Consider the following 19180-nt stretch of genomic DNA (forward strand, 5'->3'; position numbering starts at 1 on the left):
TCATTTGATTTCTCAAAAACTGCATTGGTGATGACATGGCACTTCTTAAAGCTGTCAGGGAGCATATCTGTGCCTTCTACTAGAATAAATGGCAGCACTCAGCTAAAGCACCTAAAGTGTTGTGGCCAGGTTTGTGCTGGATTGCACCCCTGAGGTGGCAGCCTGTGTCATCAACTTGGCACTGCATGGCTTCAGGATCTCCTTACCAGATCCCAGGTATGTTGTGTACCAGGAATAAGCACTCTGATAGAATATAGTAAGCACTCCGGAATAAAATTTAAATGAACAAACTGGAAATAGCATTTGCTTAAATATGGGACTTTTAATTAGTAAAGCACCTTCTAATGCCCGAAACATGCTAATGAAACTAATTTATTGCTATGTCAATTGATTGGTCTAATGTGGAGACATTACACAATATTTATCTTTCAGAAGAACTGTGTTGCCAAGCACTGATGATTGTTGAAGTAAAAATATCTTAGATATCTACAATTTCATTATCATGTTCAGTTAATGCAGGAAGTTTCAGTGCAAAAATGTGAAAGTCTTTTGTGGAATTTTTGTTGATGATAGAATTAAAATACTTGAATTTGAGTGGATTGTTTTTAACAAACATGGAGTTGTCTCACTGTTATTCTTGGGTTCTGCATTCCTCACTTTGTTACTGACAGTTTTGGTTTTAGTCTTTCATAACCTATGATGCTTGACATCAGACTTAAAAAAAGCATCATGCTTGTTTTGATCTAAGTGAAATGTGAAGAAGTAGGACAAAAATCGTTTGGTCAAAGTATATGAAAATTCAAACTTTCATCTCTTTCCCTTCTGCAAGAATTGCCTGTTACATTGTGTTTTATGTTTTTGCACATACTGACATTGAAGATGTGTATTACATGGCATTCTTCAAATGTCTTAAATTTTTCCTTTCCCTGCTCTGGGTAGTTGAAAGGGTTTATGAATGTTAGAGGGAAAAGAAGAAAGAAAACAATACATCAGGAGGAATAGAAACAGTGGTAAAGTGGGCAAGAAAATGCAGGAAGAAAGAGACATGGGATGCTTCATGTTAAAAGCAAGATGGGTTGAATACAGTAAGGAACTATGGATAATACTGGTACTTTAGGCTTACTAGATGCACTTGGCTTTATATGGCTGCTTTTACCCAAACATATGAAGATGTTATGATTGTAGGTTTTCATTTTACATCTGGGCTTTGACAGGTGATTTGTGAAATAATTAAAGCTTTGTATAGGACATCAAAGTCTGACACACATTCCCATTGATTATTCAAATCTGTCAGGGAGCACTTATTGCAACTCTGTTGCTCCTTTGCACAGGGTAAAGAGCTGTCCTGCATCCTCTGATTTCATTCAGACCAAAGGTTTGCAAAATTATTTCTTAATTTCTGTTGTTTCTTGATTTCTTACCAGTGGTTTGTCTTTTTAAATGGTCAGAATAGGTGCTAAAATCTATGACCTGAGCTAGGGAAGGATAGTTATCATGGCAATACCATTAGCAGCATTCACAGGCTTCAGACAGTTGCTGTAGATGGAACTATATTCCAAATACCCATCAGCACTTAAGATATTTGCTGATTTCAACTTGGTTCTGCTGTTAGTAGTTTTATGGACCTTAGCAGTCAACTAATTGCTCACTGGAGTTTAAATGACATTTTAAAATCAGGAAGAATATTCTGCAGAGTCCCTAATGATTTACACATATATATATAATTACCAACAAGAAACACCTTTTGTGCAAAAACATTGTAATCCTTTACATGTCAGATAAAAATTAAATAAAGTGAAAATTTGGAATCAGAATATATGTTTTGATATATTTAAAACTATTTTTGTAATTGCTAGCCATCTTCTCAATTGTTAAAGTAAAAAGGATTAGAAAATCTGTTTGGTGTTTTTAGTTCTTTATTTCTCTCCGCTTCATTTCTATAGGTTGTTTCTCTTCCAGCAGTTCGTCTTATTAAATTTGCCAGCAGTGCCCAATGTAAATAAGTTTTATTCAGGCAAAAGGATCTTTTTATGTCTCTTGACTCCAGTTTTCTTCCTTTTGCTCCCCATTTCTTGCTCTCATTTGCATTTTCTCAGTCTTTCAGTTCTAAGGCACTACTGAGTCAAAAGTGTTTGAGTATTCAGAAGTACAATTGAAAGAACTTTGTCCTGCAGGTATGGGTAATAGTGAAGCTATTACAGAAACATGTCCCTCTAAGCTCATCCTAATGAAACACCTCAGCTTCGCAGTGTTCCAGGACAGAAACACCTCAGAGAAAAGGAGTTTTTCATTTTTGTCTTGGTGTGATGCTCAGTAAAGCTGGTGTATCATACAGCAACTCCATAATGCTGAAGGGATTTCTGTATTATATTTATGCCTCACTGTTGAGTCTTACCATTGAAAAAAAAGAATCGACTTCACTTTCAAGTAGTGTGACTTACACCAATTATCATCTCAATAAAGACAGTGAGACTTGCTTTGCTGAGTTAATTGCTATGAATTGTTCATCAGGCATCACAAATAGGTGTTTATGAGCATATTTCCATCAATTAGATTTTTATCATGCTTCTTTATATTCAGAGTGACCTTTACAGTGCTTAAGAGAAGAATAATTTAGTGCATACTGTACAAGGATTGAATACTCTCCAGCCACCATTGGAAACATTTGAGGCCTTGTGATCTTTACAGTTGCCTTGGAATAAACTCTTGTTTCATGCTGCCTGAGAAAATAAGAATTATGTTTAAAATTACTGAAACAAATGAGAGAGAGGCTATGGTATGATATTTCTTTTGCATGTGTAGAAATGTGCAGGAAATGCTCTCCATTGCATTGGTTGAAAAAATGGGGCAAAAGTAGAAAGCAAGTAGATGGACAGCAGCAGTTACAAAGCACCTTTTGTGTTGCTGCTGGTAGCTAACTGGTATATATTGGTTTCCTTTATAACCACAGAATTTATCAAGCTCCAAAACAAGTAGAGATTATGTTGAAAACAGCCATGGTCAATGTTACAGCAAACTTCAGTGCTGTACAAAAGGAGCTTTTAACTGCGCTGTGCATTTTGTGATGTTCGATTCCCATCTGTCTTGTGCAAGGAACTGGCTGGATCAGGATGCTTTTGAATGGCTTTTGTTTTTCATTGGGCTGCATGAATTCTATCATCACCTTCCATCCTTTTTCATCTGAGTTAACAACAGGCTTTGTAATGAAAGATCATTCAGAGGGACGAGTTGTGATTCTCAGCATCCTTCTTCCTTGCTCCTTTGCTGCTTGCCAACAAACTCAGCAAGTCCTTAGCGATAGACAGGGTTTCTAAACTCTGGCGTTTGTGTCTCTAACACATTGAACTTGTAGCAGTGCAAGAAGAGGTTAAGATTTTTCTCATAAAAGAACACAGAGCCAGTTAAAGTTTTGTGTCATTACAGCAGTGATCCTGTTTCCTTGGTTACAAGTCACATGCACTCCCTTGTTAAAAAGTGAATTCTTTATATATTCAGGCATTTCTGTACTGAGCAGGTGTTTCTGAAATTGGTAGAAGAAACGGGCTCTAGAGCCAGGAAAGAAACTTTTAATTCTGAGGTTGGGCACACCATTCCTGTCAGCATATTTACTGCACACTCATGTCTGGCAGGGATTTGCCAAGGTGGATTTGGTTAGCTAAATCAGAAACTATTTCTCATTTTAAACACACACAGGAATTCTGCTTCTATTTTGTCCATACCTAACTCATAAACAATGGATCCAGTATTTTTTTAAAGCTCCTTATGCCATTTTTGGTTCTGGAACAAATTTTTGCATCAGGGCTATGAAAAGTGGAATGCTAGAAATGCTAATATAGTTAAGTGTGCAGGACTTCAAAGTCTTGTCCTCATTCTTGATAGCATATCCCACTTTACTGTGGGATAAGGTATGGAACAATCAGTTTACATTTTTTTTTGTTTTCAGCAATGTTGACAGCCATCTTGAGACCTTTTCTTTGTAGTGTGGTGTGGTTTTCCTAAGTGAATAAAAGAATAAAGATGTTCTTGTCAGACGAGCTGTATGACAGCTGTACCTGACATTCAAATATAGAATTACTGCACCTTTCTTGTAAGCATTGTAGTTTTCTACCAATATTCTCACTTTTTTCCCTTCTGATTATCAGCACTGGTTAATATATTGAGTAAGTGACATGCAGGAATAGAATTAAACCCAAGAAGATGTCATTATCATTACATGTTAGAGTGCACAGCACAGTGTCAAAGTGTTAGTTTAAATTAATTTAACAGCAGTGCATAAAACCAGAAAAGTCCAGATTGCAGCAGTCTTGTAGTTGTTCACTGGAGTCATTCTTTTAATGAGTGACTTGTTCAGTAAGAACTTTCAAGTGAGGTTTTCCGCCAGGAGGAGTGTACTGAAAATACTGGAATTTTTCACGAACTATATTTGGGAAGGTAGAGCAATAGAATAAAAATTTGTCAAATACTGAGTAAGATTTGCTCACTGAGCTTGGGCAGTCCAGTGTCACCCTGCGATTGTGGTCTGGGTGGCTGAAAACCAGAGTGAGTCAACAGGGACTTGAGGCCTATATTGTAATAAAGGAAATGTGAAATGAGGGCAAACTGAAATATGAAACGGGTGAATTGATTTGAAAGAGATAACTTGATGTTAATGGTGGAGGGAATTGGTTTACATGGGGACCTGTGGGAATGATGATTTCTGGACAACAGAGGTTTGACTCACCTATGTAGAATCAACTTAGCACAGGAGTTTGTTGAGAGAATTGGGCATGAACAGGAGCAAACAATAGCTGGGGTTTAGTGAGTGACAGTGTTGTGGCTGTCAATGTGCATTATTATAGAAAGAAAACTGGAGAAGGTAGGGAATACAAGAATAAATGGAGTAAGAGTAGATGAGTGCTGTAAAATGTAATAGCAGCAAGAGAGTGAATGAGACAGTTTGGACTGATTGAAGAGAATGTACATTAAAATGAGGTGAAAAAGGGAAAATGGTAGAAAGGAATGTGAAGAACACTTACACAGGATTTATTTTTCTTTACTGCATTTTATGCACACACAGAAGAAGCCATTTCATTGGAAGTGTATTGGGATTTTCTTTCATTTTTTGAAATGGCCACGGTAGCTGAACTAGCAATGAAAGGTATTCACCATAGGCACAGAATTTTTATTTAAACACTGTGTAGAAGGTATTTTGCCTTCTGAAAACAAGCCTTGAAAAAACATGCATGGGTGATTCTGGTACTTTAGAACATTCTTACTGTGTGTAAAGATTCAACTCCATGTAGGATCTTGGGGTGAGAAGGTCTGGTGCAATGAACATTCTGCATTCAGGTGTTATTCCATGTACAGAGCAAAGTAAATGCCTGGCAAGAGGAGATCCCTCTGCTTTAGTTGTCTGACCAGCTTGGTGGGCATTCAGTGGACCTGTTCTCTGTGTGCTTCAGTGAAACTGCCTCATCCTTTAATCCTCCGCTCTGTAAGCTCCCATTGTCTCCTTTTCATTCCCTGAATATATTTTTGTGAAGTACCTTCAGCATAATTCAGGATGATTTTTTTTTAAGTGCTGGAAATTTGGAAAATGCACAAGCAATCATCATCTATCTTCAACTTCATTGTCTACATACTTTAAAATCAATTTTTGCTCATGTAAACATTTAGTAGATTCTAAAGTAATTTATATGTTGGTCCTCTCCATTCAGCAGTGTATGTACTCTACTCATCCTGAAACTCTAGAATTTGTATTTCCTTAGTAGGAAACAATTTCTTTGTGCAGTTCTAAAGCTCTGCTGTCACTGTTCATTGGTACCAGGATACTGTAAGTGGATATATGAAAGTATGAAATGTGCATGTGTGGGGCATATGCAAATACTCACAAAATTAAATCTAGGTGGCACTTTTAATAATATTTAAAATGCAGGTATTTGTGATATCATCTGTGTCAGTTTACTGTGCTCATTCTTCAGGCCTAAGGTATGAACTCTATGGAATATAGGAACAAGATCCATGTGCCTTGGAGACCCAACCCCGAGGGGACAGGGGACCCTGTTTGGGCAGGGCTGTGGTTGGCTCGGAGCACAGTGGCACCTCGGGCTCATTGTGGCTTTGCCTTTAGCTGTGGGTGCTGCTCAGTCTGGGATAAAGCCCAGCTCAGCCAGGCCTGCCCAGAGTTCAGCCTGCTTGGCAGCCCCACTTCCCAGTCTGTCTCTGTGAAATTCCGTCTCACTGAGAGCTGGGATAGGTGCATTCTGGATTCTCTGTTCAGCAGCTCTGTGCTGGGTTAATGGGCTCTTTGTGCTGTGTTTGTCTCCAGAAGCAATGCCATGGTGTTGTACTTAAATCTTGGATAAAACAAATGTATGTTTTAGTTCTCATGCAAAATGATGAATCAAGAGTTGCAAAGTGTAACCATGAAAACAGTAAAATACAAACCAATGTCTATAAACCTGCTCTCCATTAAACTCATAGCCTGCACCTGATTACTGACAACTGTAAAACATTGACATCGAAATTTTCACATTTGAAAGAGTGTAACATCTCTACAAGATTGATAAAAACTTTTCTAGTAAGCACATAGAACATATTTCTACTTGGATAGCTAAGAAATATAACAGGACATTTCCCTTCTTGCCTTCAAATAATAGTACTTATCAAAGATTCAAATTTTTTTTGTTCATTAACAGAATTACATAATTTGTAAAGGAAACTAAGTCTAATTATTTCTTTTTACTATCTTTGCAATTGTTTAGTTATTTCTTTTTACTATGTAAATCAGTTTCTGGCATGATTGTCTGAGTAGAATTCTTTTTAAAACATCGCTTCAATAACACACCTAATGTAATGAAAAAGTTTTATTTTCTCTGTGTTATCCTACTTTTCCTAGTCAAGGGGACTACATCTGTCTGGACACCTTATTTCCTAGTTATCCTCTCTGTCTGTAACAATTTGCTCCATTATTCTGCTGGAATTGACTTTTTCAGAGGAGGAGAGCACAGAGGAGTTTGCAACTCAGTGAATCAATAGTTGAGATGTGCTAAAATGCTGGGAGTGTAAGCAAGTGCAGATACCTACATGTACTTGCTGTATGACCATGTCTACCTTCCACTGTGTGGGAGCTCTCATACTTGGAACTACCAAAGCTGTGTCTTTTTGTCCCTTTTCAATCAAAGCCCCAAATATTAATACAACTGGGCACATAATTTTCAATATAAAAAGCCCACAAATATATAGAATTATGTTGCATCCTAATGCATATTTTTATGTAGCATCCAAGTCATCAAAGAGCTCCAGACTGGCAAAAAAAAAAAAAGAAATCAAAGTGAATATTTGATGTGAAGATAATTTTCTTCTCAGTGTAATTTTTTAAGCTGAGCAGATGAGAGTACACTAAACTGCCTCTATAGTGACTGGAATGAATGCATAATGGGACATGTGGATGATAAGAGCCATTTACTGCATGGTTGATCAGGACTCGCTCAGGTACCTCACTGTCCTGTGCACACCCCACAGATACCTCTGATGGAGCTGTGTAATGTTCTTTTCACAAAATTTGTCCTTCTTGAGCCTATTTCTTGGCCTTGCCCAAACCTACATGAGTTCCCTGTAATGAAATTGTGATTTTTAAAGCTTACTTTTTGGCCTACTAAATCCTACAAAACAGTTTGTAATATTTATTCTACAGCTGCATTTAAACTAGCTGATCTATAATTGCTTGTTAAGTTTCTCTTTCTGGAGCTTATTTTAAGAAAATTGCCAGCTTTAGATATTCACAGTCAAATCTCAGCATATGAAGATTGCATAACAGCCAGTTCAGGAGATGTATTTTGGAGAGCTCACAGGTAGGGGAAGGGAACCATCTGCAGGTCCTTGACAGAAAACAAGTTTCCAGCAGAAAGTGTTTTGAGCACTGTTGATGTGAACACGTTGTTTTGTAAGAAGCCATCTGGTCAGTCAGAGTGCGAGTGCAGATGGATCCAGGAGCTCGGGGATCCAGAACCCCAAGTTCCTCTCCTGGTCCTCGGGACAAGGCCTTGGGGACTCTCCCTGTGAGGATGTGCTGATGCACTGCAGCCAGCGAGCCTGGATCCCACATCTGAGCTCCTTGTGGGAATGGCACAGTGCTGGAAGGAGGAGAAATTCCCCAAGTTCCATTCTCCATCCAGCTGAAAGCAGGGTGCAGGTAGGTGGGATGGCGTGAGGGCTTGGGGCAGATGGGATGGGCAGATGCTTCCCCTATGGACAAGTTCTCATAACCCACAACTCTTCTAGTGATGTTTTTATAGATTAGAATTTGAAATGTACAACTGAAGAGGGAATTAATTCTTTAAATATATGTTCACAGAATGAACAGAAACTGATTAATGGGACTGAAAGAAACCAAACGAAATAATATCTTATTTATCATATATATTGTAGTTGTAATACATTTAGAGGAGTTGCATAGCATGCAACTGTGGCACTTAAAGATGTTTTTGAAGCCATACTATTGTCACAAAGAGTGAGGTTATTTGTACTCCTGATTTTCTTTGATGTGTTGAAAGGAACTTAAGGGCTTCTCACTCACTTAACCAATCTGCATGCAAAATATATTACATAAATTACACAAGTGTGGCCTGGGTGATGTGACCTGCACAAAACCCCGTCTGGAGTGTTTAATTCTTTACTTAGTAAAATCTTACATAGAATCATGAAACTGACAGACAGAGTTTATGAGATAACTCCTGGTGCAAACAAGTTGCTGAAATTCAGAGTGTATGTTCAAGAGAAGGACTTCAATTTGCCATTTTCAGCTTGAATTCTATTAATAGGGGAAGCTTAATAGAGATACTTGCCAACAATGCAGGCCATCTAAAAATCACTTTTCTTCTACGAGTTTCTAAAATGTGGAAGAACTGAAGAACTTCCAGACCAGCACATGTGCTTTGGATGTACAAAGGCAGCATCTCCAGTAAGAACCGGATTTAGGGGATTTGTTGTTTGGGAAGCCAGGTCTAATTTATATGACCTACCAGGCTGGCTCTGTCTCCTTCAAGTCAGGCATAGAGCACTGTTCTCTCTTCAGTTCCCAAACACCCATTGTCTTATCACCAAACTGCCTTTCTGATACTCTGTGAAATGGAAAATGGCATTTTTCAAGGTATCTGATGCAGAAAAACAATGAATGGCCCCTGTAAGTCCCTGCCTGCTTTCATTCCTGCCTGATGCCTGTCCCAGTGGGACACTGCTGGTGTTTGCACCCTGCACATGAGGCCTTGATGCACAAGGAGCTGCTCTACATTCAGCCAAGGGCCCTTTTCATATTGGGTGGTTCTCTGTGACATCTGCAAACACTTTTGTCACAGGATGGCATTTGCAAACAGTTTTGGTGTGGTGTATTTCTGTAATGCATTGTCAGAGATATTGCAAGCTGAGCTCTCAGACATGAGTTTATGATGTTTGCTCCAGATCCCCTGAAACCTCAATATCTCAGTGCAATTACCCTTGAGAAATCTGTTATGGAGGGGAAAAAAGGGGAATAATTATGGAAAATACATTGTTCTTTAAATCAGAATGAGTGTGTGCAAATGTATTCCCATATGTAAATTTTACATAATTGCTTGAATGGCAGAATTAGTAGAATGGTTTTTAAAAAAATAATTTGCTAATGAAACAACATTATTTTTTTATCTATTAATGTAACTGTTAGATTTAGAGTATTGCAACAAAATACTATAATGCTTATTTCACTGGGAGTAAAACCAAAGATTAAGTTTAATTACTTTTCCGCAGTAGAAGAGACTTTGAGGAATGAAAAAAGCTATGCTGAGAGATGGAAAATAAACTTTATTCCTTCATCTTAGCATATGAAGCAGTAAGGAATACTCATGAAACTGTGGTTTAGAACAATCTGTTTATACATCTTATATTGCAGTCTTCCAGTGCTTATTCATACTCCTTTCTGTGCAACACTGACAGTAATGGAAAAATGGATGCATCCATTCAAATACATAAAGCAAATAATCTTCATAAGAGAGGTATCTTTGTACTTGTGCATGTATTTGGCTTTAATCCAGACCATAACAAGTTTGTTTATGCCCAACTGCACAGTTTTTCAAAAGGAGGTGGGTTATTTCTTTTCCTCATTTGAACTTGTACTGAAAAATATTGCAGCAGCCATCAGTTTCTCATGTGAAAACAGCAGGAATTAGCTACAGGCCATCACTGAAATTCAAAACATCCTACAGAAGCTTTGTTCCTTGGTTTTGCTTATCTGCCAGCTGTAAACATAATCCATTCAATTCTGTTGCTTTTTGGGTTCTATTTTTGTGGTGTATTTTTAATATGTTCGGCACTGCTGTGGTGGTAGCAGAATCCATGAACAGTTAGCTGAATTATCGTAGAATAACTTGGTGTAATTATAGGTACTTGTCTATTAATAACAAAAATTCATACTCTGCAGGCTTTCTTCCCTGCCATAGCCCTTCACATCATTAACCAATGAGTAAAGGAAGTGATTTAGGGTGATTTTTTTTTTACTTTAGACTGTTTCAGACTTCTCCAAATACATCCTCTGTAGGTACAAATTAGGCCAAATGTCAGTTCAGAAATGCCAAATGACCTGAACTCTTGAGGTCTGTGCAGAAATAACAGAGGCAGCTTTCTCACCCAGTGCTGGTTGGTGTGCAGCAGCAGGGATGGCACAGATACTCATCCTCTCCATGCTTCCACTCCCTGTTCCTGCATGGCCCTCACCCCGGGACAACACCCAGCGAGAACGTTGCATATTTACAGCATTGGTCTGACATCAGGCCCTGCTGGTCTGTGAGGATGGAGTCAGAATAGCTGCACATAATACAGATCTGCTTTATAGCTAAACAAGCTTCTTCAGTTTACTCTTGCTCAAATAACCCAATTTTAAACAAAAATTCCAGGAAGGATTGGTACTGGGGTGGCTGGGGTCACCACCTCCAAGAGCAGACCAGAGTAATTTTTCTTCAGATCTTTATGTATTAATTACACAGTGCTCCACAGTTTGATTATATCAACAGCAGTATGAAGGTTTATTTTTAGATTAATATTTTAGAAGTGTAATACAATTACACTTAAGAGTTTAGTAAAAGTTATGATATGTGGTAGAAAGAGACCTGTTAATCTTTAGGTCTGAAAGTTAGAAATATGGGCCTTGCAAACAGCAGAGCCCATTTCTTGCTATTCCATGTGTATCTGGCCTCTGGAATCTTGTTTCTCAAATTTTATTCTTAAGAACTCATAAATTAATTCTTTGTAAGAGATTTAATTTATTAGTCTTAGTACAGTAAATCTGGTAAATCATATATATACACTGAACAGCTCTAAATGTCTGAGTCTGTTAGAAATCTTTCAGTAGAAGACTCCTACATATTAAAAGAGATAAATCCTAAAGCATCAGCTATTGAGAATAGCCAGGTATGACCAAAGGGAAAGAAAATGGGGTTGGTTTGCATTGTCAGGCAGACTGAATATTTTATCATATTTTTACTGCTAGTGCTACAGCAGAGTCAAAATGCATCTAAATCCTCAAGGCTCCAAGAAAATCCAGTGCCCAGCATTTCTAAGTACAGGGCAGGGATAAGATGAAAAGGCTTCCTGTCTGCCTGTGGAGCTGTCACTGCAGTCAGGTTCTGTGTGTAACCTGAGCAGGGCACAAACAGCCTCTCCTCCCTGCTTCTCAGGCCAGCACAGCACCACTGCAGGGGGAACTGCAGGCACACGCTTCACCTCCTGTCTGCTAAGGCTGTTCTCCTGCTGGCAAAGCAGAACTACCCCAACAAAGATAAAATTCTGCATGATCTCACAGCCTTCTGGTACCGTACATGTGCACGTGTGATACTGACCTCTGCACACGGGTGCTTCAGTGAGCTTCTAAACCAGGGACAGGGATTTACTATTTAGTTCAAAGTTTACTTGGAGCCATAAAATGTCCTCTATCAAAGTTGACTGTTCTTCCTAACAGCAAAATCTTCATGTGGCCAAAAGCCACAAAACTCAAAGAAACAAGAAAGGGATTTCATAGGTAAATGAAGAAAGTGCCTGTCTTGTGATCCTGTGATCTTGTGATAGCTTCCTTGTGGGACAAAACTCAGCTGGCCTCCAGAAGCAGATTCTTTGGGCAGCAGTAGCCATTTACAGGCTTCTCCAGGGGCTGAGAACTGAGAAGGCTCAGCAGCTCCTAGCTGCCAGGAATGTCACTCCAGCCCTGGAGCTACACTGCAGTGGCTGCCAGCAGTGGGAGAGTCACGGCTGCTCACTGGTGTCCTGATTTGATTCTTCTCTAATATTCTGGCACAGGAGCAAGCTTATTGCAAATCTGTTTTATTTTTATTTTGAACTCATTGGCAAAGTTCTGAGTTATAGATGGACCAAGATGATATACTTTTTAAAGACTCTGATGATACCTGGAGAGCTGACCCTAGATTTCAGGAGCTCCTGGCCAGCAATGCACCGTGCATTGAACTCCCGCTGGAGTCAGTAGCAGATTTTGCTGCCTGTTAACCTAATTTGGAGTCAGAGAGAAAAAAAAGGATGATCTGCATTTATCATGGACATTTTCTTTTTTTACAGAGAAAATAATTAAAATATGATTAAACAGAAAATGTTATTTTGGTTGCTGATTACTGTGGTCATCTTTTTGCTGGCCAGCCTGATGCTTGTTTAGTTTCTGTCTAATCCATCAAGATTGTTGCATCCCAAGTTGGCTCCCTCAGTCATTTACCAGGCAATGTCATTCTTCCATGAGCTTCCTTTTCTGTCTTGGATTAAATGTAAACATTAGTCCCTGTCTCCATTACCAAGAACAAAGTCAGCATTTCCCTTGTTATTCTGTTGATGGTACTCATTTATTTACATATTTCCCCATCTTGATTACTTTTGTTTATTTAGAGAGTACAGCTCTAATTCCACTATGCCAAGTCTCAACCCTCTCCCTGTGATTATGTTGCCAGGTGCAGATCTACTATTTTCTACGAGCTTATCCAACTCAGTGGAAATTTCTTTTTTATCTTAGGAAAACTAAATAATGGACTAAAATGAAGAACAGTTTAAAAGCTCCCAGGGGTTGAGATTATGGCCTATATTTTTGAGGTTTTTAGGTCATGGATCACTATTTGTATCAAGCTTACAGTTGAAGTGCAATACAATGCCCATAGTATTTAAAAACTAAAACCCAGAAAGAGTGATTGCTGTAGAGCAGTGTTCTTCACATTATCACTGCCACCATATTTTTTAGAAAAGTTGTGATTATAATTCTAGGAGCAGTTTTTAAGTTCGTTCATTTTTTTTATATTCATAGCTGTTATTTTGAATGTGACATTGATTCAAATCTGGATCTGACCCTGAGAATGGTCCCATCAGCTCTCTCTTGCCTTTTGCACATGTTAATATCATGTGTAATCTTCATGAGAAATGAAGATACTTGAGAGAAGCAGCTGATACCTCTTAACTTGATGGAGCAATTAAAACTCAAGCACTTCCTTGGAAGATCAAAACAACATGTTTTGGTTACAACTTTTCTCTCTCATTCCATTGGCTTCTATGGTAATTTTAAAAGAAGGGGCTTGTTCTTAAAAATAAAATAATGATGGTAATTGCTTGTGCAGGTTGGTTTTTATGACGGCAGTTTACTGGCAAAACTCAAAGCAAAGAGAGCTAAGTTTCATTATTCCCTTGGAGATTTTTAAACTCACTGAAAGCTGCACATGGCAGTGCTTTGGGGCAAATATTCCAAATATTGGATCAAAGAAGAGTCAGGGAGCATGGAGGGGACAGAGCCCCTCAGCAGGGACACAGCAGCCAGCTCACTGCACCAGGGCCATTGCCCAGCTCAGAGCTGAAGCACCAGGAGCTGTTTGCTCCCGAGCCCATGGAAAAACAGGAGACTGGTAACTGTGCTGCCTTTCCCAGGTGGTGAAATTAGGTGGAGTTGAAGGCTGAAAGTCTGACATGGTAAAGTAAAGCAGGAATATGAACCAAGTTTTTTATTGCCGTTAATCTCAGTGCTTTAGTGAGCTCAGGATCAGGTAAATGATAGGGAACAGCCAAACTTCCTGCCTTTCAACTGAGCACAGGAATACAAAACCAAAATATATAAATTATAAATACATGTAATTCTGTATTTGGTGATTTCTGTCTTCCTAGTTAGCTGTGCAGGGATTGTTTGCCGGAGCACAGTGTTCGTGCATTCTGTTATTCTGTCTGGGGCATCACATGGACAGTAACCATTCCCAAACACAAGAGGTCATTGTGCAGGAGAAAGCCAAGGAATGAGAATATTAAGTATAAGTATTGCTTAGATGGAAACTGATGAAAGGTCACCTTTGCAGGGTTCTGAGAATTTCCTGAGTGAATGTATAACATAGATATTATTCAGTTATATAACTATGAGATACAGTAACCATCTTGTTATGCCAACTTCAAAGTGAAGTTAGTGGGGAAAAAACATTGCGTCATCAGAGTTATGTACAGTGTCATGGTTTACAGAAAAATTCAAATAACAATGCAGATGTTGATGAAGAAAGTCTTCATGCTGTTATGGAAACTGAATTACAGCATGTGAATGTTCAAGTCAGGGTACTTTGAATTATAACAAATGGAAACACGATTATGTGTCATTATTTCACTGCAAGAAGAGATCAAATACATCATGGGTCTAGAAGTGTGTATGTGGAAGTAGAAGGAGCTGTACATTAACCAACTGGTTGGACAGAATATCAGAATTAATGCTTTTCATTTCTTGAAATTTCATTTCAGATCTAATCTTGATGGGAAATGATTATTCAGTTTGTAACCTGACAACTTTGCTCTACAGGATTTTCAGTGTCAGAGTGTACTATAGAGGGATTCTCTTTCTATTTCTTCTGTTAATAACTGACTCTTTAAACATCCAAATCAGACATTTATATTAACAAATGGAGATCACAGTTTCTCATTAATAATTATATTTTAATTTCTACAAAATTGGGATCAGTGGCAGGAAATGTGTCTCTAATTATTTTTACACTACAACAACTGGAAACAAGGATTTTACCCAGCTGACTGCAAAGCAGGAGTTACTACAGTATGTGAAATTGGTGAATTCAGAATCAGTTAATAATGCCACTAAAGAGGTGTCTTACCTGATTTTAATTGGCAGAAGGTGCTGAGATATGTTGCACTGTCAAGTCAGAATTAGTTCTCAATTGTCTAATAAGGATCTCCTGATATATAGTCTGGGCATTGCTTAACAGTACCGTTTTGAGGAGCTGCCTGCCTGAGCACCACATTAAACATTGAGGTTATAACCAGAATTAGATTAATATAATGACTAACAAAGTATTAATAACACAAGAAGCTGGCAAAAGTCACCAAATTTATCTGGAAGCAAATGCCTTTTTTCATAAGGTGTGTTTAATATAACTCAAGTGAAACTAGAATGTCTCCAGAGAGGCATTTACATGGGAGATAGATCTATAGATAGATACATGAAATGCCTGATCCTGAGCTTTGCTACACTTCCAAGATGTGCTTATTACTTCTGTTCTCTGATCTCTCTCTGATACAAAATTATTTCCAATTGCAGACATGTTATACTATTTTTATCAGAAACTTCTCTCTCTAATTTTATCCTGAAGAATAGGCAGTGAGCTGGGAAATAAATTTCTTCATGTAAACGCTCACAACATCAGCCAAGAGAATACTGAAGTTCCATATGCTGAGTATGTAAAGAAAACCCCACAAAATACAGTTTACATTTGGATACAGGAAGAGCGATAAATCAAAGGTATGAATAAACCAGCAGCTGATGAAAAGGACCGGTTATTTTAAGCTATTTTCTATAGAGGCACCTCAGGCAGAACTTGACACCAAGACAAAATCAATGAAACTGAATCATTTGCCAAACAAACGCTGGGCAGATCAATCAGGAATGCTTAAAAGCTAAACAATGACCCGGTGGGAAGGAGGAATTGATTGCCTCATCAGGTTGCTTTTTTCTTCAGAATGGGCCAAGGTGAGAATGTAGAAAAGAACTTGAGCCTTTAATACGTGGACATTCCACTGCTGAACAGGGCAGTGCTTGGCAAGCCTCTCTGCCTGCCAGGCTCTGCCTAGAAAATTGGACGCTGCTCAGGCTTCTGTGGCTCAGAAGGCAATAGAATGAAAAGCAGAATGTTGTATTAAAGCCAAACAGGGAAAGGTGTAGGCTTAGAGTAAGTGCTTACTTACCTCAGGGACTTGGGGCAGCTGGGCTGGGAGAGTTACTGCAGCACAGCTACTCCCTGGTTTAAAATTTGTATCTTAATCTGAGTAAAACCATCAACTATAGGTGAACCCTAACTCAGCCCCCCCTCCCCCCCCCAACTAACCTAGGGACTATTTTTACTGAATGTGACAAATGAGAGGAATTGCAAACCTTGTAGGTAATGGTGTATTCTTTCTTCTCCATCCCAAACACAGGGTGGCAAAAATAGATTTGTCTCAATTCCACCTTCATGTGCATTTGCCAGAAATACAGACAGGATCATTTTAAGGTCTTCATGCCACTGCCCAAGAGTTCATGGAATATTTGACCAGTTGAACTGTCAGTACATTCTAGAAGCGTCTTGTTTTGTGCCAGAGACTTTATAGGTATCATTCAACCTCAAGGCCACAGCTAAATTATTAAATCTAATAACAGGAGACAGAAAAGATGGGAGAGGAATCTTTTCCTCCTATTTGATTACTGTATGTTTTGGGGGGTTGGTCATTTTGGTAAAAAAGCCAGAGCTGAAGCAGGCAAGTGAGATGGCTGGTTCTCCCATCAGGTTTGGAAAAAAGGAGGACGAAAAGGGGCTGAAAGACTTAAATTTATGACTCCTTTTTAATACTTGAAACTTCTTCCCCCATAGAACATCTGTTTCCATGGAAGTTGATCAATTAAATTTCAGCTCCAGTTCTCATTTCATGCTGAATGCATGAAGATGTAATTCCTCAGATATACATTGATTTCTGTAAACCTGCATTAGATAATGATGTGTCTTAGATTATCATTATAAAAATTAGCTAAGACATTTAAGATAAATTAACCTCTAATTTAGTTATTAGACATATCATGTTGTGGAGTAGCATCATTTACATTAGCAGAATTATTTGCAATTTCTGTCCTTTGCTCACAGACGTTGGTGTTCATGTAATTGCCCTAAATGACCTGATTACCTCAGCCGTGCCTGGTAAGGCAGACTGGTATTAATTCATCTCTCTTCATTTTAGGGGAACTCCTTCTGCCCCTTTTGCCCTTTTCCCTCTGAATAGCTTTGCTCCATGGGCTGGCACTGATGTCGTTTTGGGGACATGCCAGCAGGAGGAGCTTGTGCATTAAAATGTGCTTTCTGTAAAGCAATCACCAAATTACAGTAATTGCGCTTAACTCATGCTCTCTTCTGCAAGGTAAAGCACCTTGTACCTGCCAGGAAGCTCCGTGTGCCTCAGAAAGCCAAAGCTCTGTCAGCACTGGCCATCGTGCTGGTGAATTAACCTATTTTAGATTGAGCAAAGCCCAATGAGGCGAACATTTAAATTTATTCCATTTTATATTTGATATTTAGATTATTTTACGTTTACATTTTCTGAAAAATACATATCTTAAAACAAAATCACAACCCTCTGAAGCCAATGCCACATGCTCTCTTTTACAAGCATTACAGTATCAACACTGCATTGCTCAATTTTATAAATAGTATAAAAATTATGAGTAATAATATTCATGTTACTAAAAGAAATCCATGGTAATGAGCACAGCTGAAATTGGATTCACATGATCAGAATTCTCTACAGCAACTTAGATAGCATTGCTGAGTTTCAGAATCAGAAATCATAGGGCCATGGTTGGAAGTCCAATTATCCTTGGCTACCACGAATTAATAATGTAGGCTAAACTAATTTTTAGACTTTTTATTTTCGTGACAAGACAAACAAGGAACTAAAGATCTAACTTGTTAATCTGGTTATTGAAAAAGAGGAGGATGTATGCCACAAGTATTTTATGCATTTTTTCACACAAAGGACTTCATAGTTACCTTGGAAGACTAAATACTGTAATAGGAATGTGGTAAATCTTGATTTAGGAAAATCCTTTATTATTTTCAATAAAGCTATTTCAGAGTTTTCTGCTTAGAAACTTAGACCAGTTAAATACTCTGCCATTAAAAAAAACCCCACAAAACTTTATTTTCTGTTGCTTAGCATCTGAATTGAACATAACTTTTCTGTAGTTTTTTTCTCTTACCGTTGTGGGAGCGGCTGTGTGTGCACGGTACTTCCAAAGCCAATGGCCAGGGCAGGACAGCTGCCCTTCCTTGCAGAAGTGCTCTGCTGCCTGCAGGTGAATTTTCCACTCAGTCCCAGGACTAGTTAAAGGCTTTTGCTGTGCTAACATCTCTCCCATGTGGGTGCTCAAAACACCTCAGTGGGGCCTGAGTGTGCCTGTGGCTCTGGCAGGAGTGTCTCACCTCTGTGTGAGGAAGGTCACTGCAGGAAAAGGAACTGCAGAGAGAACTTTGGGGATTGTTTTAAAATATATCTGTGTTTGTTTAATATGGCCAGAAGTGCAGATGAGCAATTTTTCCCTCTTGGACTTGTTATCACACTCTGAAGATCGGTATTATAAGGTTTGGGTTTTTCACTTACGAAAATAAGCTTGGCTTTGTATGCTGTGTAATTTTATTGCTTAGTTGAGTTGCTAAATGCAAAAATTAGTTTTATTTTTATTGATGTGTGTGTAAGCAGTTTAATTAAAAACCATGTGGAGTCCTGTAAAAGAATGGCAAAAGTACAATGCTATCCCTTTATACTGTAGTTTTCCGAGGAGTCTATAGCCTGAATATCACCTAGGTAAGCTGGAATTTTCTGTTACTGCTTGTTTTTGAACTTAATGTACTTCTTCTCAGAGTCTTTTCCAAAAGGCTCATTCATGTAAGACTGTAGTCTGTTGTGGGTCAGGAGAGACTGAAGAATTCAGGGATGTATTACCAGTGTACTTCATCATGTAATGATACATCCATCCATGATTAGAGGATTGTTAATTGAGCATCATCCAAGCTCATGTCTATTTTGCTTGTACTTTTATCACTTCAAAATGCTTTTCCCACCATTTCTGAACTGCAACTCATAGAGATCTGCTTTTATCCTGTAACTTACAATCTTCCATAAAGTATTGAAA

General features: G+C 38.5%; 1 protein-coding gene across 3 annotated transcripts in view; it reads left to right on the forward strand.

The window, feature by feature from the left end:
* SNX29 (sorting nexin 29) overlaps positions 1–19180 on the forward strand; it is a 114564-nt gene that overhangs the window by 76935 nt on the left and 18449 nt on the right. The window contains exon 21 of one of the 3 annotated variants that reach the window (XM_010392238.4): positions 18818–18852. The exons of the other annotated variants lie outside the window; for them this stretch is intronic. Within the exon in view, the coding sequence (XP_010390540.1) occupies positions 18818–18836 (19 nt within the window). The 3' untranslated portion in view covers positions 18837–18852. The remainder of the gene's footprint in view (positions 1–18817; positions 18853–19180) is intronic. 3 annotated transcript variants of the gene reach the window in all.

Source organism: Corvus cornix, chromosome 14, assembly GCF_000738735.6.
Source record: "Corvus cornix cornix isolate S_Up_H32 chromosome 14, ASM73873v5, whole genome shotgun sequence".
Classification (NCBI taxonomy): domain Eukaryota; kingdom Metazoa; phylum Chordata; class Aves; order Passeriformes; family Corvidae; genus Corvus; species Corvus cornix.